Raw genomic sequence first — 13,377 nt, forward strand, 5'->3', positions numbered from 1 at the left:
AGTACAGTAAGTGAATGGCGTCCCTCTTACCACCAACAATCAGCTCCCCGCTCATTGCCCCTCCAGGGCCTCAATCCCCAGGAGCCTCTCCTGGAATCCAGTCTGGCAAAGTCACTCTCCTCTGGCAAAGGTGCAGTAGCCTCAGGATTTAAATGCCAAGTGAGGAGTTAGCAAGCAAGACCAGATGGACCCAGTTTCTTGGGGCTGTACTTCCCAATCGGTTCCCTAACCCAGCCTCCTTTCCAATCATCCCAGATGAATTCCCTTTCCTCAATTTTGCAAGCTTTGAAAAATCACCCACAGGGCTCCCTTAAGGGGTCCCCATTATAAATTCAGTCCATCAATCAGCTACACCCTAGGGTCACAGCCTAACAAGAAGGGGGATGTCTGGGAACCTCCAGGTCTTTCTAGCACTCAGGGAAGAGCAGCTACTGGGAGACCCGCTATTCTGGACGTCTCCGTTCTGTGGTCCTTGTCCCCCTCCTCCCCAACCAGCACTGGACTGGGAAGAGCAGACTCAATTGAATTCTAATGAACACTCCTCCCGTCTCCCTTCCAAGCAGCAGAAGAAAAAGGAGCTGGAGCACAACTGTGAATCAAGTATACGTTTTAAAAATTGTTTAATGGAACATAAACTCCTTTAGAAAAACATTCAGCTAGGTGATAACACCCATAGAAAAAAACACCAATCTTGTGTTTATCTTTTTTAATTTGGCATTTGTTATTTGCATTTATATTAAAGCAAAGTGCATCTTTTCTTTATTTTTCTTGTTTATACACATTGCACAATACATAAATAATGATGCTTATAAAACGTCTTTATATTTACAAGTAATAATATATTTATATATAACATAAAATACATTTTTTTCTTTAATAAATCTCAGGTTTTTTTTTCAGGAGTCCTTTCTCTCTCAAAGCACTACAATGCTAAATTTCCAATGAGAATGCTTCTCTTGTTCATTTAAACCTTTGTAGTTAGAAAAATAGCTTATGTTGAAGTCTAAACATGCTCATTGAGCTAAGAACAGTGTCAAGGTATCATACGAGTGTATGAGTTGTAGACGAAATGAAAGAAGAGTCAGGTGTTGGCCTAGGATGGTACCTTGGGTTATGATGAACCAAATCCTTCTTGGGAATGGGGCTGTGGAGCACGTCCCTGCCAGGGATGCCCCCGTCGCTGGTCTAATAGCAGAGCTCAACACACAGAATGGGGAAGTGAGGAAAGTGCTGAGCTGGTTTTCTAAGTCTGGGAAAAACCTGCTGTAACCAGGGCAGGGGAAAGTCTGAAGGGCCTGAGAGGGCTCTGGCTGAGCAACACTTCAACGGGGCTGCCCCGGCAGCCTTCAGGAAGCCCATCTCAGAGAGATCCAGGAGCAGATGGCCAAAAAAGAAAGACACTAGGATGGCAGCGGGGTGGCAGGAGGGGAGCAGGACAAGGATGAGAACAGTTGGTTCTGGTTCAGCCTCTAGCAGGCTGGCTTCTCAGAAGCCTGTGGATAGGCCCGTGTCCTAGAAGGGGGAGAGGCGGGGCGGGGGCTTCCCTGGGCGGGGGGCAGAGCCTTGCTCCTGGAAGCTGCTGGGACACCCGCCGCCAGCTCGCCCAGGTACTGCCTCTGCCCCACTGAGCGTGTCCAAAGGGCAAGAGAGACACAGCTTGGGAACGCAAGCCTCTCAGCCGGGGACATCCGTAAGCAACACAAAGAGGACGCCGTCTCCCCCATCTGTCGTTCTCGCACACACATGCACACTCACAGACGCGCACACTCACATGCACACTCCTGACAAGTGAAATGATGACCCGATTCACACTCGGTGGAGGCATAGCTCCCCGTTCGTTCACTGCGTTTGGTGGTGCTCTGATGTCTGCTTCCCCTTTTCCTATCGGGGTATCCTGCCAACCATATCTGCCCCCTTGCAAAGAAACCCCAACATTTCTTTTCATAAGCTATTTCTCAAAGAGCAAAACAAAACAGAACACAAACAAGAACGACGAGAAGAAAAAACAAAAAACAAACAAAAACAACCAAAGAGTTTGCATGAAAAGCAAGCACTCAGGAGGAAAATATTAGCAGCAAAGTAGTTTGAATGGTGGCCTGCACGGCTCACACTCTGTCCTGTCCCCACGCGGCTACCGGCTGTTGAAGATGACCTCCAGCCAGCACGGGCAGCTGCTGATGAACTGGCGGGTGTAGCACTGGCCCCAGCCCTTCACAAAGCTGATCTGCACGGTGAAGCCAGTCCACGGCTGCTGCATGAACTCGTGGTCGTTGGGCCGCTGCAGGCTGTATGCCTTCTCGTAGTCGAAAGCCTTGATGGAGAAACCGGGGAACACCTTGTGTACCAACAGCGTCCTGGAGTCCGGGTTGTCCAGTGTGGCGGACTTGATGAAGATGGGGTAACTGCTGCGGTTGTACACCCACACGCCATCCACTTCGCGCGTCAGCTGGATGCCACAGCCGATTTTGCTCCGCACCTTCTGCACCAGCTGGCTCTTGTTGTCAGAGTTGAGCTGTCCGAGGCAAAAGCCATTCCCCTGAGGTAGATCATAGAAGATATCCAGGGAGGGCTCCTGGACACAGTAGAGCCTCCCCACTCTCGTCTTCTCCTCCCAGTATGCCACCACGCACCAGTGTGACCGATCCCCAGGCTCCAGAAGAAGTTGGGAATCTGCAAAACAAAATGGCAGACACGGTTGGTGGTGATGCGGATGGGCGTTCTCCTCCTCCTAGAATCTTGATACACGGGCACACATGCGCACGCACTCGTAATCAGCTTGTCTCTCAGTACAAGACAGAAAGAAGGAGGTAGCCCTAGTCATGCTGCAGGCTCTACAGTTCTCCTACTGGGGCCTGGAAATCTTGATCCAGCAAGAGAAGAGCCCTGCCTTCCTTTAGGCATGAACCCGCTGGGGTGCTTCCTCTCTCCACTCCCCCACTTGGTCAGGAATCCAGTACACCAGCACCTGTGCCCACCTGGCCAAAGGAAATCACATCCATGCAGAGCATGGACTCCAGAGGACCTTAGTGACTCTGCTAGTCCTGGTTAGGGAGCTAGAAAAGACCTCAGAAAGGGCCTAGAATGACAGATCTTTCAACTGGATGGAACCTGGAACCTCCTCCAGTCCTTGTCATCCTGATGGAAAAAAAGGGACCCAGAAAGCCTGGTGCTCAGTCCAGGTGATGACCAGACCTAGAAACCAGGTGTCCAGAATCTAGGATCACCTACTCTATGGTCTCTGTGCTTGTCACCCAGCTCTCAAATCAGTGCCTTGGTCAAAAGGGACCTCTATCAGATAACAATAAAAATGAGGTTGATTTGGGGCAAAAATATCTGTTTTCCTCATAGAAAAGCAACTCTCAGTGTGTCAGCAGCAGCTTTGTACACAAAGAGTGAATTTGTGTCAAGATGCCAAATCACCACATGCAGATCAGTATTAACCCAGACTACCTTAACAAAGCTTCCCCCAGCCAAGACAGAAGATTACCTGTCTGAAATACACAGGACCATCCTTGAAGTCCCCCTTCTCTGCTGGCAGCCCCCCAACAAGCAGCAGCCCCCTCCCCACCTTCCCCAGAAGCACCTCGACCCTGCAGGGCGCCATGCTGTTCTTCCCCGGCCCTGTCCCGCCCCCTCCCTCCCCTGCAAGCCCCACCCTGGCTTTCCTACATGCAGCCGGGAGACGGGGTGATTCTGGTAAGGTGATTTTCCTCAACAGGCACTCAGAGGACTTTAAAGGGGGGAATCACACGCAGGGAGAGGGAGCCCTGGCGGCTGGCATTCCGACTCCTCCTTAAGCTGGGGCCAGCGGGCAGGCCTCAGACTGGGGACCATAAATCTCCCCAGCCCAGCCAGACTGCAGGAACGCTGTGGTTTGTGGTGGCAGGGTGGAGACCGGAAGTCTTGTATTTGTTAACAAAAATGGGGAAAGGAGAGGGGAAAAAGAAGAGGGGGGAAAGCCCAGCGTCAGGCTCTCCTTGCAGCCCTCGCTTCTCACTCTGCTGGGTTTGGGGGGCCGTGGTGGCGGCTGATGTGGCATGTGTTTTGGGTTGGCCTTTGTGTTTCTGGAGCAACTGAACTCAGGGAGTCGACGACGGTGGTCTGTCCCATCCAAGGGTCGGCAGTGGAGGAGGACCCGGCCCCCAGCAGGCTGGGTAACCCAGTGCAGCTCTGCACACCAACTCTCTCCAACTCTCACAGGCATGTTAGGACTGGGAGCCAGTCAGCTCCATTAGCTGTTTTGTTTTGTTTTGTTTTGTTTTAAGAGCAGCCAGTCTTGGATGGAGGTGTCCCGTGAATAAGTCTGTACAAAAGTGCACACTGCGACCTGCTGAGGCAGCCACGAACACACACCCTGAGCATGTTCCCTACAGACACCCTGACTGGTCTTCCCAAATGCCTGTCCAGACATCTACACAAAAAGGGGAAGCTGATGGCTCTTTCCTTTTTCTCAGTCCCCACCCCACTGAAAATCAACACCAGAAAACTGGCCAGTCACCCCAGACAAACATGTGTGAGACTGTGTGTGCCCGTGAGTGTGGGCACACAGGTATGAGTGTGTGCTGTGTGTTTGTGCGTGCACACACACTAGAACATACGGAAAAACAAGAGAGGGACAAGGGCTCCAAGCAGGTGACTCATCGGGCATTAACTTGTTCCTGCAAAGCATCCATCAACTGCTAATAAACTCGTGAGCCCTGGCAATCTTTGAACTTTCTTGCTGAGGGAGCTTGGGCTACACCAAAGACCCATAACATCCAGGGAAGGAGGAATACTTTTGGCGAGCCAGTGTGCTGGGAGGGAGAGAGCCTCTTCTGGGAGGCACAGGGCGTCCACCCTTTTGGGGGAAGAGGGTGTTTTGAAATGCAAGAAGCTCTTGCTTGTTATCCCAGCTCAGGACAACAAACCTGGCCTGGAAAGGAAGACTTGGAGTAGCTGGGAGGGAGGGAGGGAGGGTGGTTCAGGAGACCCTCTGCAGAGCCTCACAATACTTTGTTTTATGCAGCCTGCCCTGCTGAAACCTGGCACCAGCTAACAAGGAGGAGGAGGAGGAGGAGGAGTCACGGGGTGGGTGGGGTAGGGGCCGGGATCAGATCGAGTTGCCCCCATGCCAGGCCCGATGGCCGCCTCGGCAAGGGGTGGGGGCCTCTGGGGACTGAGGAAGCTGGGCGGGGGCTGGGGCCTGAGGGCAGTGGGGGCAGAGGGGGAAGTGTTCTGGCGGGTTTCTCTTTCATGTGTGCAGCCCGCCAGTCTACCCAGCAATTTGCTGCCAGACAGCCCCTGGAAAAGGCCTTTTTCTGTTGAGGTTAATGGCCTGGCCTAGATAAACGGCAGCATGTGGGTGTCCCTGCGTGTGAACAAGGCCCCTGAAAGTCCGCTCAGTGCCCTAACCTGCTGCAGGAAGACCCCTGTCTGCTCCTCTCTACCCCCTTGCCGACCCCAGGCCCCTCCACCGTCCCCAGCACCTTCCCCAGCACCTTCCCACCCTCCTGATAGGGCAGCCCCACTCCCCTCATGCCCGCTGGACTATTTCTAAGCATAAAAACATGCTCTCCAGCAAAACCACTCAGCAACAGTGAAGGTCCCTTTAACACACCCCAGTATTCACATCACATCTTAGGGGACCCAGCACAACATCCCACAGAGCCTACACAGAGATTCCCCTCCATTGCCCTGAATTCCCCGCCACTGGGGGCCACTTCTGGGAAACACAGAATCATCTTCACAGAAACACAGTTCTCTGAATTGGGCCCACAGACCACAAGAGTCTCCCCACAAGGGTCTGTGTGGATGCTTGCCTCTTGGGGGCTTCCCAGGCCACACGGAGAGGCTAAGTCTTGGTCTCCAAGGACTAAGGAAGAGTCTCGAAGCCCAATTTTGGCTTCTTATCATTGTCACTGATACTCAACCTCCAAAGGTAAAATTCCTAGTCCCTTGTTAATTTCCCTCAGCTTTATAACCTTTTCTGATATTTTCAACAACTTCTCCCCTCCCTAGAAAACTGTACAGAGGCTTGTTTTAAAACTGTATGTGTTTGTTTTAAAGCATCCAAAAGAAAAGCTATGTTGTAAAAAGCTCACTAATCAGATGGCTGCTCACAATTTTTTCTTTTTATTACAGTTTAGGGAATTTTTGGAGCAACACCAGAAAAATGCTGAATCTGCCTAAAATTCCTTTAAGGTGTTTTTCTCCCTCCCCTTCCCCATTTTCCTTAAAGCATAAAATCTTCCCTTTAAAGGGAAAGGGGAGGTAGGTGTTGGGGAAGGAGAGGATTTGGCCCTTGTCTGCACTTGCATTGGGGAAGAGCATTAAGAAGGGGTTCCCTGCCTCTTCCAAAGAGTTATTCAATTATCCTGGTCATGAATGAATACACTAGACCCTTCTAGGAGACCAGTGGCTCATGAATGAGTCTCACGCAGGGGTCTCAATGGCACAGGGTGGCGGCCAGACCTGAAGGCCACATTTTAGGTAAGCAAGGAATTTCCCCCCTTTTTAATTTGAAGACATGAGGAGATGAGGAAAAAGAAAAATGGGGGGAGGGAGCAAAGGCTAAGCTGGATGCCTCGATGGTACATTTCTAGTCTCCAGCTTGTGACACTGACCGTGAGGCCACAGATACAGAGCTGTTCTGAAAACAACCATGGGATTCTGAGAACAGGGACACGCACAAGGAACGCGGGGCCACTTGGGTCTCACTGTGTCCACACACACAGAGGAGGTGCTGATGAGAAGAGGGCATTCCCGGAGATTTGGACCTCTCGGGACCCGGACACGCCTGGGAAATGAAGCCAGTACAGACAGAGCCAAGCAGCTGGTACCCACCGAGGCTACATGTGTCCTGCTGCCAGGATGCCAGGGGGCTGGAGTAAAAGATGAGCGAGGAAGAGGTCTCAACCCACTCTCATCTCTGTGAGGCACTCAGATTATAAAGTGATATTTCTCTGCCAGAGTCCAAGAGTGTGACCCTCTGCGAGCCTCCTCCCCAAGGGCCCAGCAGAGCTGCGGGCTGACGATAGGGAGGTCTGGGAGAAAGGGCACCCGGGCAGACATGGCTGCCGCTCACAGGCCTCTCCATGGCGATCAGGACATAGGAAGGGCAAGAATGTGGACACAGAAGGCTTACACCTGCCAACCCTGGAGCGCAAACACCACCACGCCTCGCCCACAGCAGGTCCCGGGTCCTCCCTCCTCAGGACCCAGGCGCCACCAACGGTTGTCCCGTCCCATCCTCTGCGTCAGACATCTCAAAGGTTAACAGCACCCGTCCCCTGCTCCCCACCCTGTCAGGAAATAGGCTGTTCTGAGATCAACGAGGACTGAGATCAAGGGGACCCAGTGCCCCTTCATCCTATTTACTCTCACCCCAAATCATCGCAACTAACAAGGACCCTCATTGTTCTCTTGTTTCCAAGAGGCAAATGACCAAAAAATAAAGCAAACACATAAACACTTTCTGAGGTAGGTGTGCTCAGTGTGGGTCCCAGGGTCAGCTCTAATCTGCCATGCTTACAACCTCATCCAGAACACGGAAGTATCACCCCAGGGCTTCCTCAGGTTCCCAACGCAGCACAGACAGTGCTGGGATTTAGAGCCAGTTACTCATGGAGGCTGAAACACACTCAAATATCTCAGGTTAACTCGCAGTTACTCAGGCGATGCTGGGACCCACCCATCACTACCACCCCACGCTCTTTCCCCAAATGGATCACACAGTGAGGTCTGGCTGGTGGAAGGCTGAACTGAGAAAGTTGGATTTTTTTTTTCCATGCTCTGCAACATCTACATTGAGGTGGAGCAGGGGGTGCTTGCTATCGAGTCTCCTTCAAAGGCCAGGGTGCTCTCTTGTGTCCCTGGACCCCACCAGCTGAGTCCCCATGCCTCAGGTAGTTCCAGCCATGGGACAATACCCGTCCCCTGCCCCCACCCCAGAGATGAGCTGACCAGCTATGGAGTCGGACGGACTCCCTGGTTCAGATCTACCTTCCATATAACCTTGGTGGGTGACAAGCTCATCCTTAAAACATAGACTCCCAGTGCCAGCCTCAGAAAGTGGGTGTGATGATTTGGTTCAAAAGTGACCCAGGCCAGGGCCCAGCTGACCACTCTACCCCTTTGTCCCCACCTGTCCTCCAGGTGAGAGCACATTCAAAAAGTATTAACTATGAATAGGTCCTGTGCTAAGCAGCTCTTAATAACCCTCTGAGGCTGCACACTGTTACAACCCTCTCTTAAAGAGGGGGAAAGTGAGGCACAAGTCACCACCTGCCAAAGAGCAGAGCTAGGATTCAGGCCTGAAATGCTGCCGGTATGAGCTGTGGGCAGGCAGCCACCTCAGGCCTCCAAAGCCAATGCTCCTCTCCAAACGCTCCAGGGAAAAACAAGTATCCTTCAGAACTCTGTGGAGATGCTGTTCCTGCTTTTAGAGCTGAGCATGGGGTCCAATTCCTTGCACCAAGAAGCAGGTGGTGAAACGGCTTCCTTGCCAGCAAGTTGCTCTGTGACCCTGGCCAAATGGTTTGCCCTCTCGGAGTCTCAGCTTGACCTGTCCATAAATAATATGAAGGGAATGGGGGCAAAATGGCCCAATGGGACCCCTTCTGGCCCTGATGGTCTCTGGCTGCACTCTCATTCACAAATGTGCCCCATCAGTATTAAACGACGCTGGTTCCACTTATTTTTACTAACTTCCAGAGTAAGAAAATCACTCTGAGAGCAGGGCACGTTTTTGCATTTAATTTGCAACAAACAAAACATAACAAAATCAAAAGGGAAAGGAGGTTTCAGTCAGGTTTTGCTGTGTCCAGCTCTAAACCAACTTCTTTTTTTTTTTTAAATTTCAAAAAGTTATAGACTTGAGTTCTTTCTGTCTTGTCATTCATCACCCCCAAGTGAGGGTCTCTTTTTATCACCATCATACTTCCAACATTGTCCAGTCTGGGTGCCCGGTAGTCCCTCCCCCGTCACCACCCTCCTGCAAACTCTCCCAAGCTTAAATATTTGCCAGATCCTGCTGGTCTAGAAGACTGATTAGCGACTGTACCCTTACAGACAAAGTATGATAAATAATCAATAATCAAATAAAATGTACTCCCCTGCCCCCCAAACTGGTCCTACCCCACTTCCCAAAGTCCAAGTCTGAAGCCCCCAACTGGGAATCCCTCCAAAGAGCAGTATTTTGCCATCAGAAAACATAACTGAGGGTAGAACAGGGCAGGGGAGGGAAGCCACACAAATCAAAAGCTCCTGTCTGTCTCGCCAGTTGGGCTGACGCGGCTTCCTGTGCCCCAGCACTCAGCCATGCAAATTATAGCGTGTACCCGGCGGCCTGCAGCCACTGCTGTAGGAGGCAGCCAGCTTTGCCCAGGCTCCCAGAGAGGCCTCAGAGGAAGGGTGGGGACTCCCGGCCCCGCCAGCTCCATTCATAATATTTACAGTAAATGGGCTCTCTGGCTGTTGTTTAGTGTGCATCCAGCCTAAGTATTTCTCAAGTTTCAATTTCAAGGCTCTTCCCCCCATGATATACCCAAGCAAGTTCCCACCGTCACCCCCAAATAACTCAGCAGACCTCTTCAGAAAGGGGGTCACGCTTGCACACACGAAGCCCCCAGACATGCATGGCATTATCAGCTTCCCTGCCTTCTTTCTGGGGCTGACTCTGGCCACCCCCAAGAAGATACAAGAGGTGGGACAACCATGGTACAGAATAGGCCATCTGCGTCCAAGAGGGACATCCAAGTCAAACCTCAGATCAGCTTCGCCCACCCATCTGCCATATTGAGAGTTACCCAAATTCCATATGTGTATTCCCAACTGGAGAGCCAGCACTGAACACTGCTTAACACGCACACATACACACAATACACAACACACACACACACAATCCAACAAAATAACTGTCTCATAAACACCAAAAAGTCCCTCCTTTTCTTCTTTTTATTGACTATTTGTAAGTGTGTTGGTTATATCTTAAAGCTCCATAAAAATCTTAATACAAACGGATGCACAATAAACCCATTTTCCAAAAGGACAAAATCCCCAGAAGTTTTTGCCTGGTTTTGCAAGAAACAGAGCTGCTTCTGCTATGAGCCTCATTTTTTAATAAAGCCTCGGGCTACAAGGACCCCCAGTCTCTGAAAGGTATGTATTACAGGACTCAAAAGCAGGCCCTGCCCTGCCCCCATCCCATCCCCCATACAGCTCCAATTCGACTCCATTTTTTCTAGAAGGTAGGAAAACTGTCCGAAGATGTGGAAAAATACAGTGAGAAACAAAAGTCCTTTTCATCCCTCCCCTCCCCCGGCTCCCCTTGTTCCATAACAATTATGAAAACTATTGGATGGGATGGCATTTTGAACATTTACTGCATTCCAGCCAATAAATTCCAGCGCAGGATCTGATGGAAAAGCCTCCCTCCTCTGCAGCGAGCACCCTCCCCCCCTCCTCCTGCCCCCTTCCCTCCCAGCCCTCATCCCTTCTTTTACTTTACAGCCCTACACCAGGGCCTGGCCAGGCCAGGGCCGCACTGTACTTGCAGGGAAAAACAACAGTACGACAGCCTGGAGACAGAGTGCAGACTGGAAAAGTTAATCATTACTTCTGTCTGCCTCCGTAATCTAATCTCTCCAGCGTGGACACACTCGCTGTTCAGCCATCCCAGCCCTTTCACCCCCAAAGCACCCAGGGCCTCCTAGACCTGAGCAACCCTCCCTCTGCCAGGTCCTCCCACCCCTAACCTCCAGGCCAAAGGAATGAAAGAGGAATGAAAGGTTCCCCGACCCCAGCGCTGCTGTTACAAGGCCCTGAAGTCTAACACACATGGCCCACATTTTGGTGTCCCCTGGGCCTCTCATAAATGTGGGCTCCAATCTGGCCAGCACTACAGCAGTACCCTAGTTCCACCTCTCCCCCCCCAAACCCCACCCCCACAGCACATGGACAGGCTCAGTCCCCTCCCCCTCTTCTTTCACTCCCCCTGCCCTAGGCCTCATCCTTAAGCCCACCCCAAGTCAGGTTAGGGCTCCTGCACTCTCTGATCAGTCAAGAAGACCCTGCCATATATGCAGCTGCCTCAAAAAGTTAAATGCAGAATTATCATATGATCCAGCAATCCCACTTCTGGGTATATACCCAGAACTCCAACAGGAGTTCCAACAGATATTTGTACATCCACGTTCCTAGAAGCATTATTGATAATAGGCAAAAAGTGCAGGTAACCCAACTGCCCCTGAAGGACGAATGGATCAACAAAATGTGAAATACGCACACAATGGAATATTATTTGGCCTTAAAAAGGAAGGGAATTCTGACACATGCTACAACACAGATGAACCTTAAGGACATTATGCTAAGTGAAATAAGCCAGTCACAAAACCACAAATACTACATGATTCCAGTTATATGAGGTTCCTAGAGTAGCCAAATTCATAGTGACAGAAAGCAGAGTGGTGGTTGCAGGGGCTGGGGGGGTTGGAAGGTTGGGACTTTTATTTAGTGGGAACAGAGTTTCAGTGTGTAGTGATGAAAAAGTTCTGGAGATGAATGGTGATGATATCAGCAGGACAGTGTGCATGTACTTAACCCTTCAGAACTGTACACTTAAAAGTTATTAATATGGGATATTCTGTGATGTATATTTTACCCCAATTAAAAAGAGAAAGAAATAGAAGGCCCGGGTTCTCCTCATGCTCTTCTGCCTGCCCCCATCCACCTGCCCTCCTGAATCCAGGGGTTTCTGAATTGAGGATTCCATGGGTGGGGGTGGGCTTCAGCACGGCTCCAGCCCTCCTGGAAATATATTCAAATTCTCGTGTGCATATGCGTTTTTCTGGGGAAAGCGTCCTCAGCTTCACTCATACTTGGAAGACTTTGCAAGCCAAGAAACACGAAGAACTACAATCTCTTCTTTTAGAATGTAAGAAGCTATTAGCTACCCATACCCCCATCACCTCAGCAACAGGAATCTCATTCCCACACCCCCTTAAATCCAAGAACCAAAGATCACAGACCACAGGATGGCAGAACAGCAAGGGGCTTGGTGACCAAGTCCAAGTCCTTATTTTGCAGATGAGAAAACTGAGGCCCAGAACACAAAAATGACTCCTGCAAGGCCATGCAGCCAGCTGGTGGCTGAGCCCCCGACCCTCAGCCCAGGAGAGCAGGGACAGAAACCTGAAAGATGCTTTATGCTTCCCCTCCCCTTGTAATTCACTCCAGGACCCCTCTCAGAACTCAGGCATCCTGCAAAAGAGTGGGGAGGGGTGGTGTGTACACGCTTTGGAATCTTTGCAGGCCCCACACTCCAGGGCTCTTCCCCAGGAAATATTCCTCAGTGGGGTTTTCTCTGTGACCCCCACCGAGTTGGAGATGGGGGCCATCTATTTTTAAGAACTGTACTGTGTACCCAGATCACAGTGAGAACACAACTTTTAGCTTTTCCCTCTTGGTTACTGATTAATGTGGGGGAGGAGCGGTGCTGGCTAAGAGGCTGCCAGGGGCTGACAAGGTCCCCAAGTGCTTTTGGAGCTGAGCAGCTCTCAATGACCCTCACTCAGCCTACCCAGAAAAGTGACTGAAAGCAGTGGAAGGTAGGAAAAGGAGACAGGGAACAATCTTTTAACCTCCGAGTGGCTTCGCCAGCCCAGAAAATACAGACAGGCGAGTCTGCTGACAGCACAGTCATATCTTGGCATCATATTGTTTTTGTTCCTGTTGAGCGACAGTCCCAGATCAAAAAGTCAAAAGGCAATACAGAAATGAACAAACACGGGAGCCACCAACTGCCACTGGCCTGGTTATCAGTTGTCTTCTGAACGGAAACTCCCAACTTGGAGAGATGAAATTGGAGCTGGGACCAGTGCTTTCCTTTCTGCCCTGGATCACACCCCAAGACAAACCAGCTCTCTCGGCCTTTTCTTCCCAGTGGGGCTCCACAGAGGAGAAAGACGAGTAATTAAATTAGTGAACTCAGGAGCCATCGGACCCATGGACCCATCGTTGGCCCCAGGGGAACACACAGGGCAGGATAAGCATAAAAATGAAACACCTTGGTAAATGCATCTTAGATTACTTCGTGCAAACCCAACCCCAGGTGGGCCAGGGCCTCACACACAGGGCTAGAACCTCAGAAATGGACTTGACTTTCAGATTTAAAATTAAAATGCAATGCAGAACCAAGCCCAATGGCGTTAAAAAGGGAAAGTCAAACTCCTGGGCTTTGAAAATGCCCACCTCCCCTCCGGCTGTCAAGACATTAGATTCTCTTGTTCCAGATGCTCCCCCAGCCCCTGGCTGTGGTCCCACTGAAAAGCCCAGGGCTGGGCTGGTCACCTCCACTCACCTCTGCGCCCCCAGGTACTACCAGGGTCTGGAACGTGGATT

At 50.9% G+C, this 13,377-nt stretch overlaps 1 protein-coding gene across 2 annotated transcripts in view; it reads right to left on the minus strand.

The window, feature by feature from the left end:
- Positions 1–837: 837 nt before the first annotated feature.
- The window catches only part of SMAD7 (SMAD family member 7), a 28,804-nt gene continuing 16,264 nt past the window's right edge, over positions 838–13,377 (minus strand). For both annotated transcript variants that reach the window (XM_063077194.1, XM_063077193.1), the window contains exon 4: positions 838–2,670. In XM_063077194.1, coding sequence (XP_062933264.1) covers positions 2,132–2,670 — 539 coding nt within the window. In that variant the 3' untranslated portion in view covers positions 838–2,131. The remainder of the gene's footprint in view (positions 2,671–13,377) is intronic.

Source organism: Cynocephalus volans, chromosome 13 (genome assembly GCF_027409185.1).
Source record: "Cynocephalus volans isolate mCynVol1 chromosome 13, mCynVol1.pri, whole genome shotgun sequence".
NCBI lineage: Eukaryota > Metazoa > Chordata > Mammalia > Dermoptera > Cynocephalidae > Cynocephalus > Cynocephalus volans.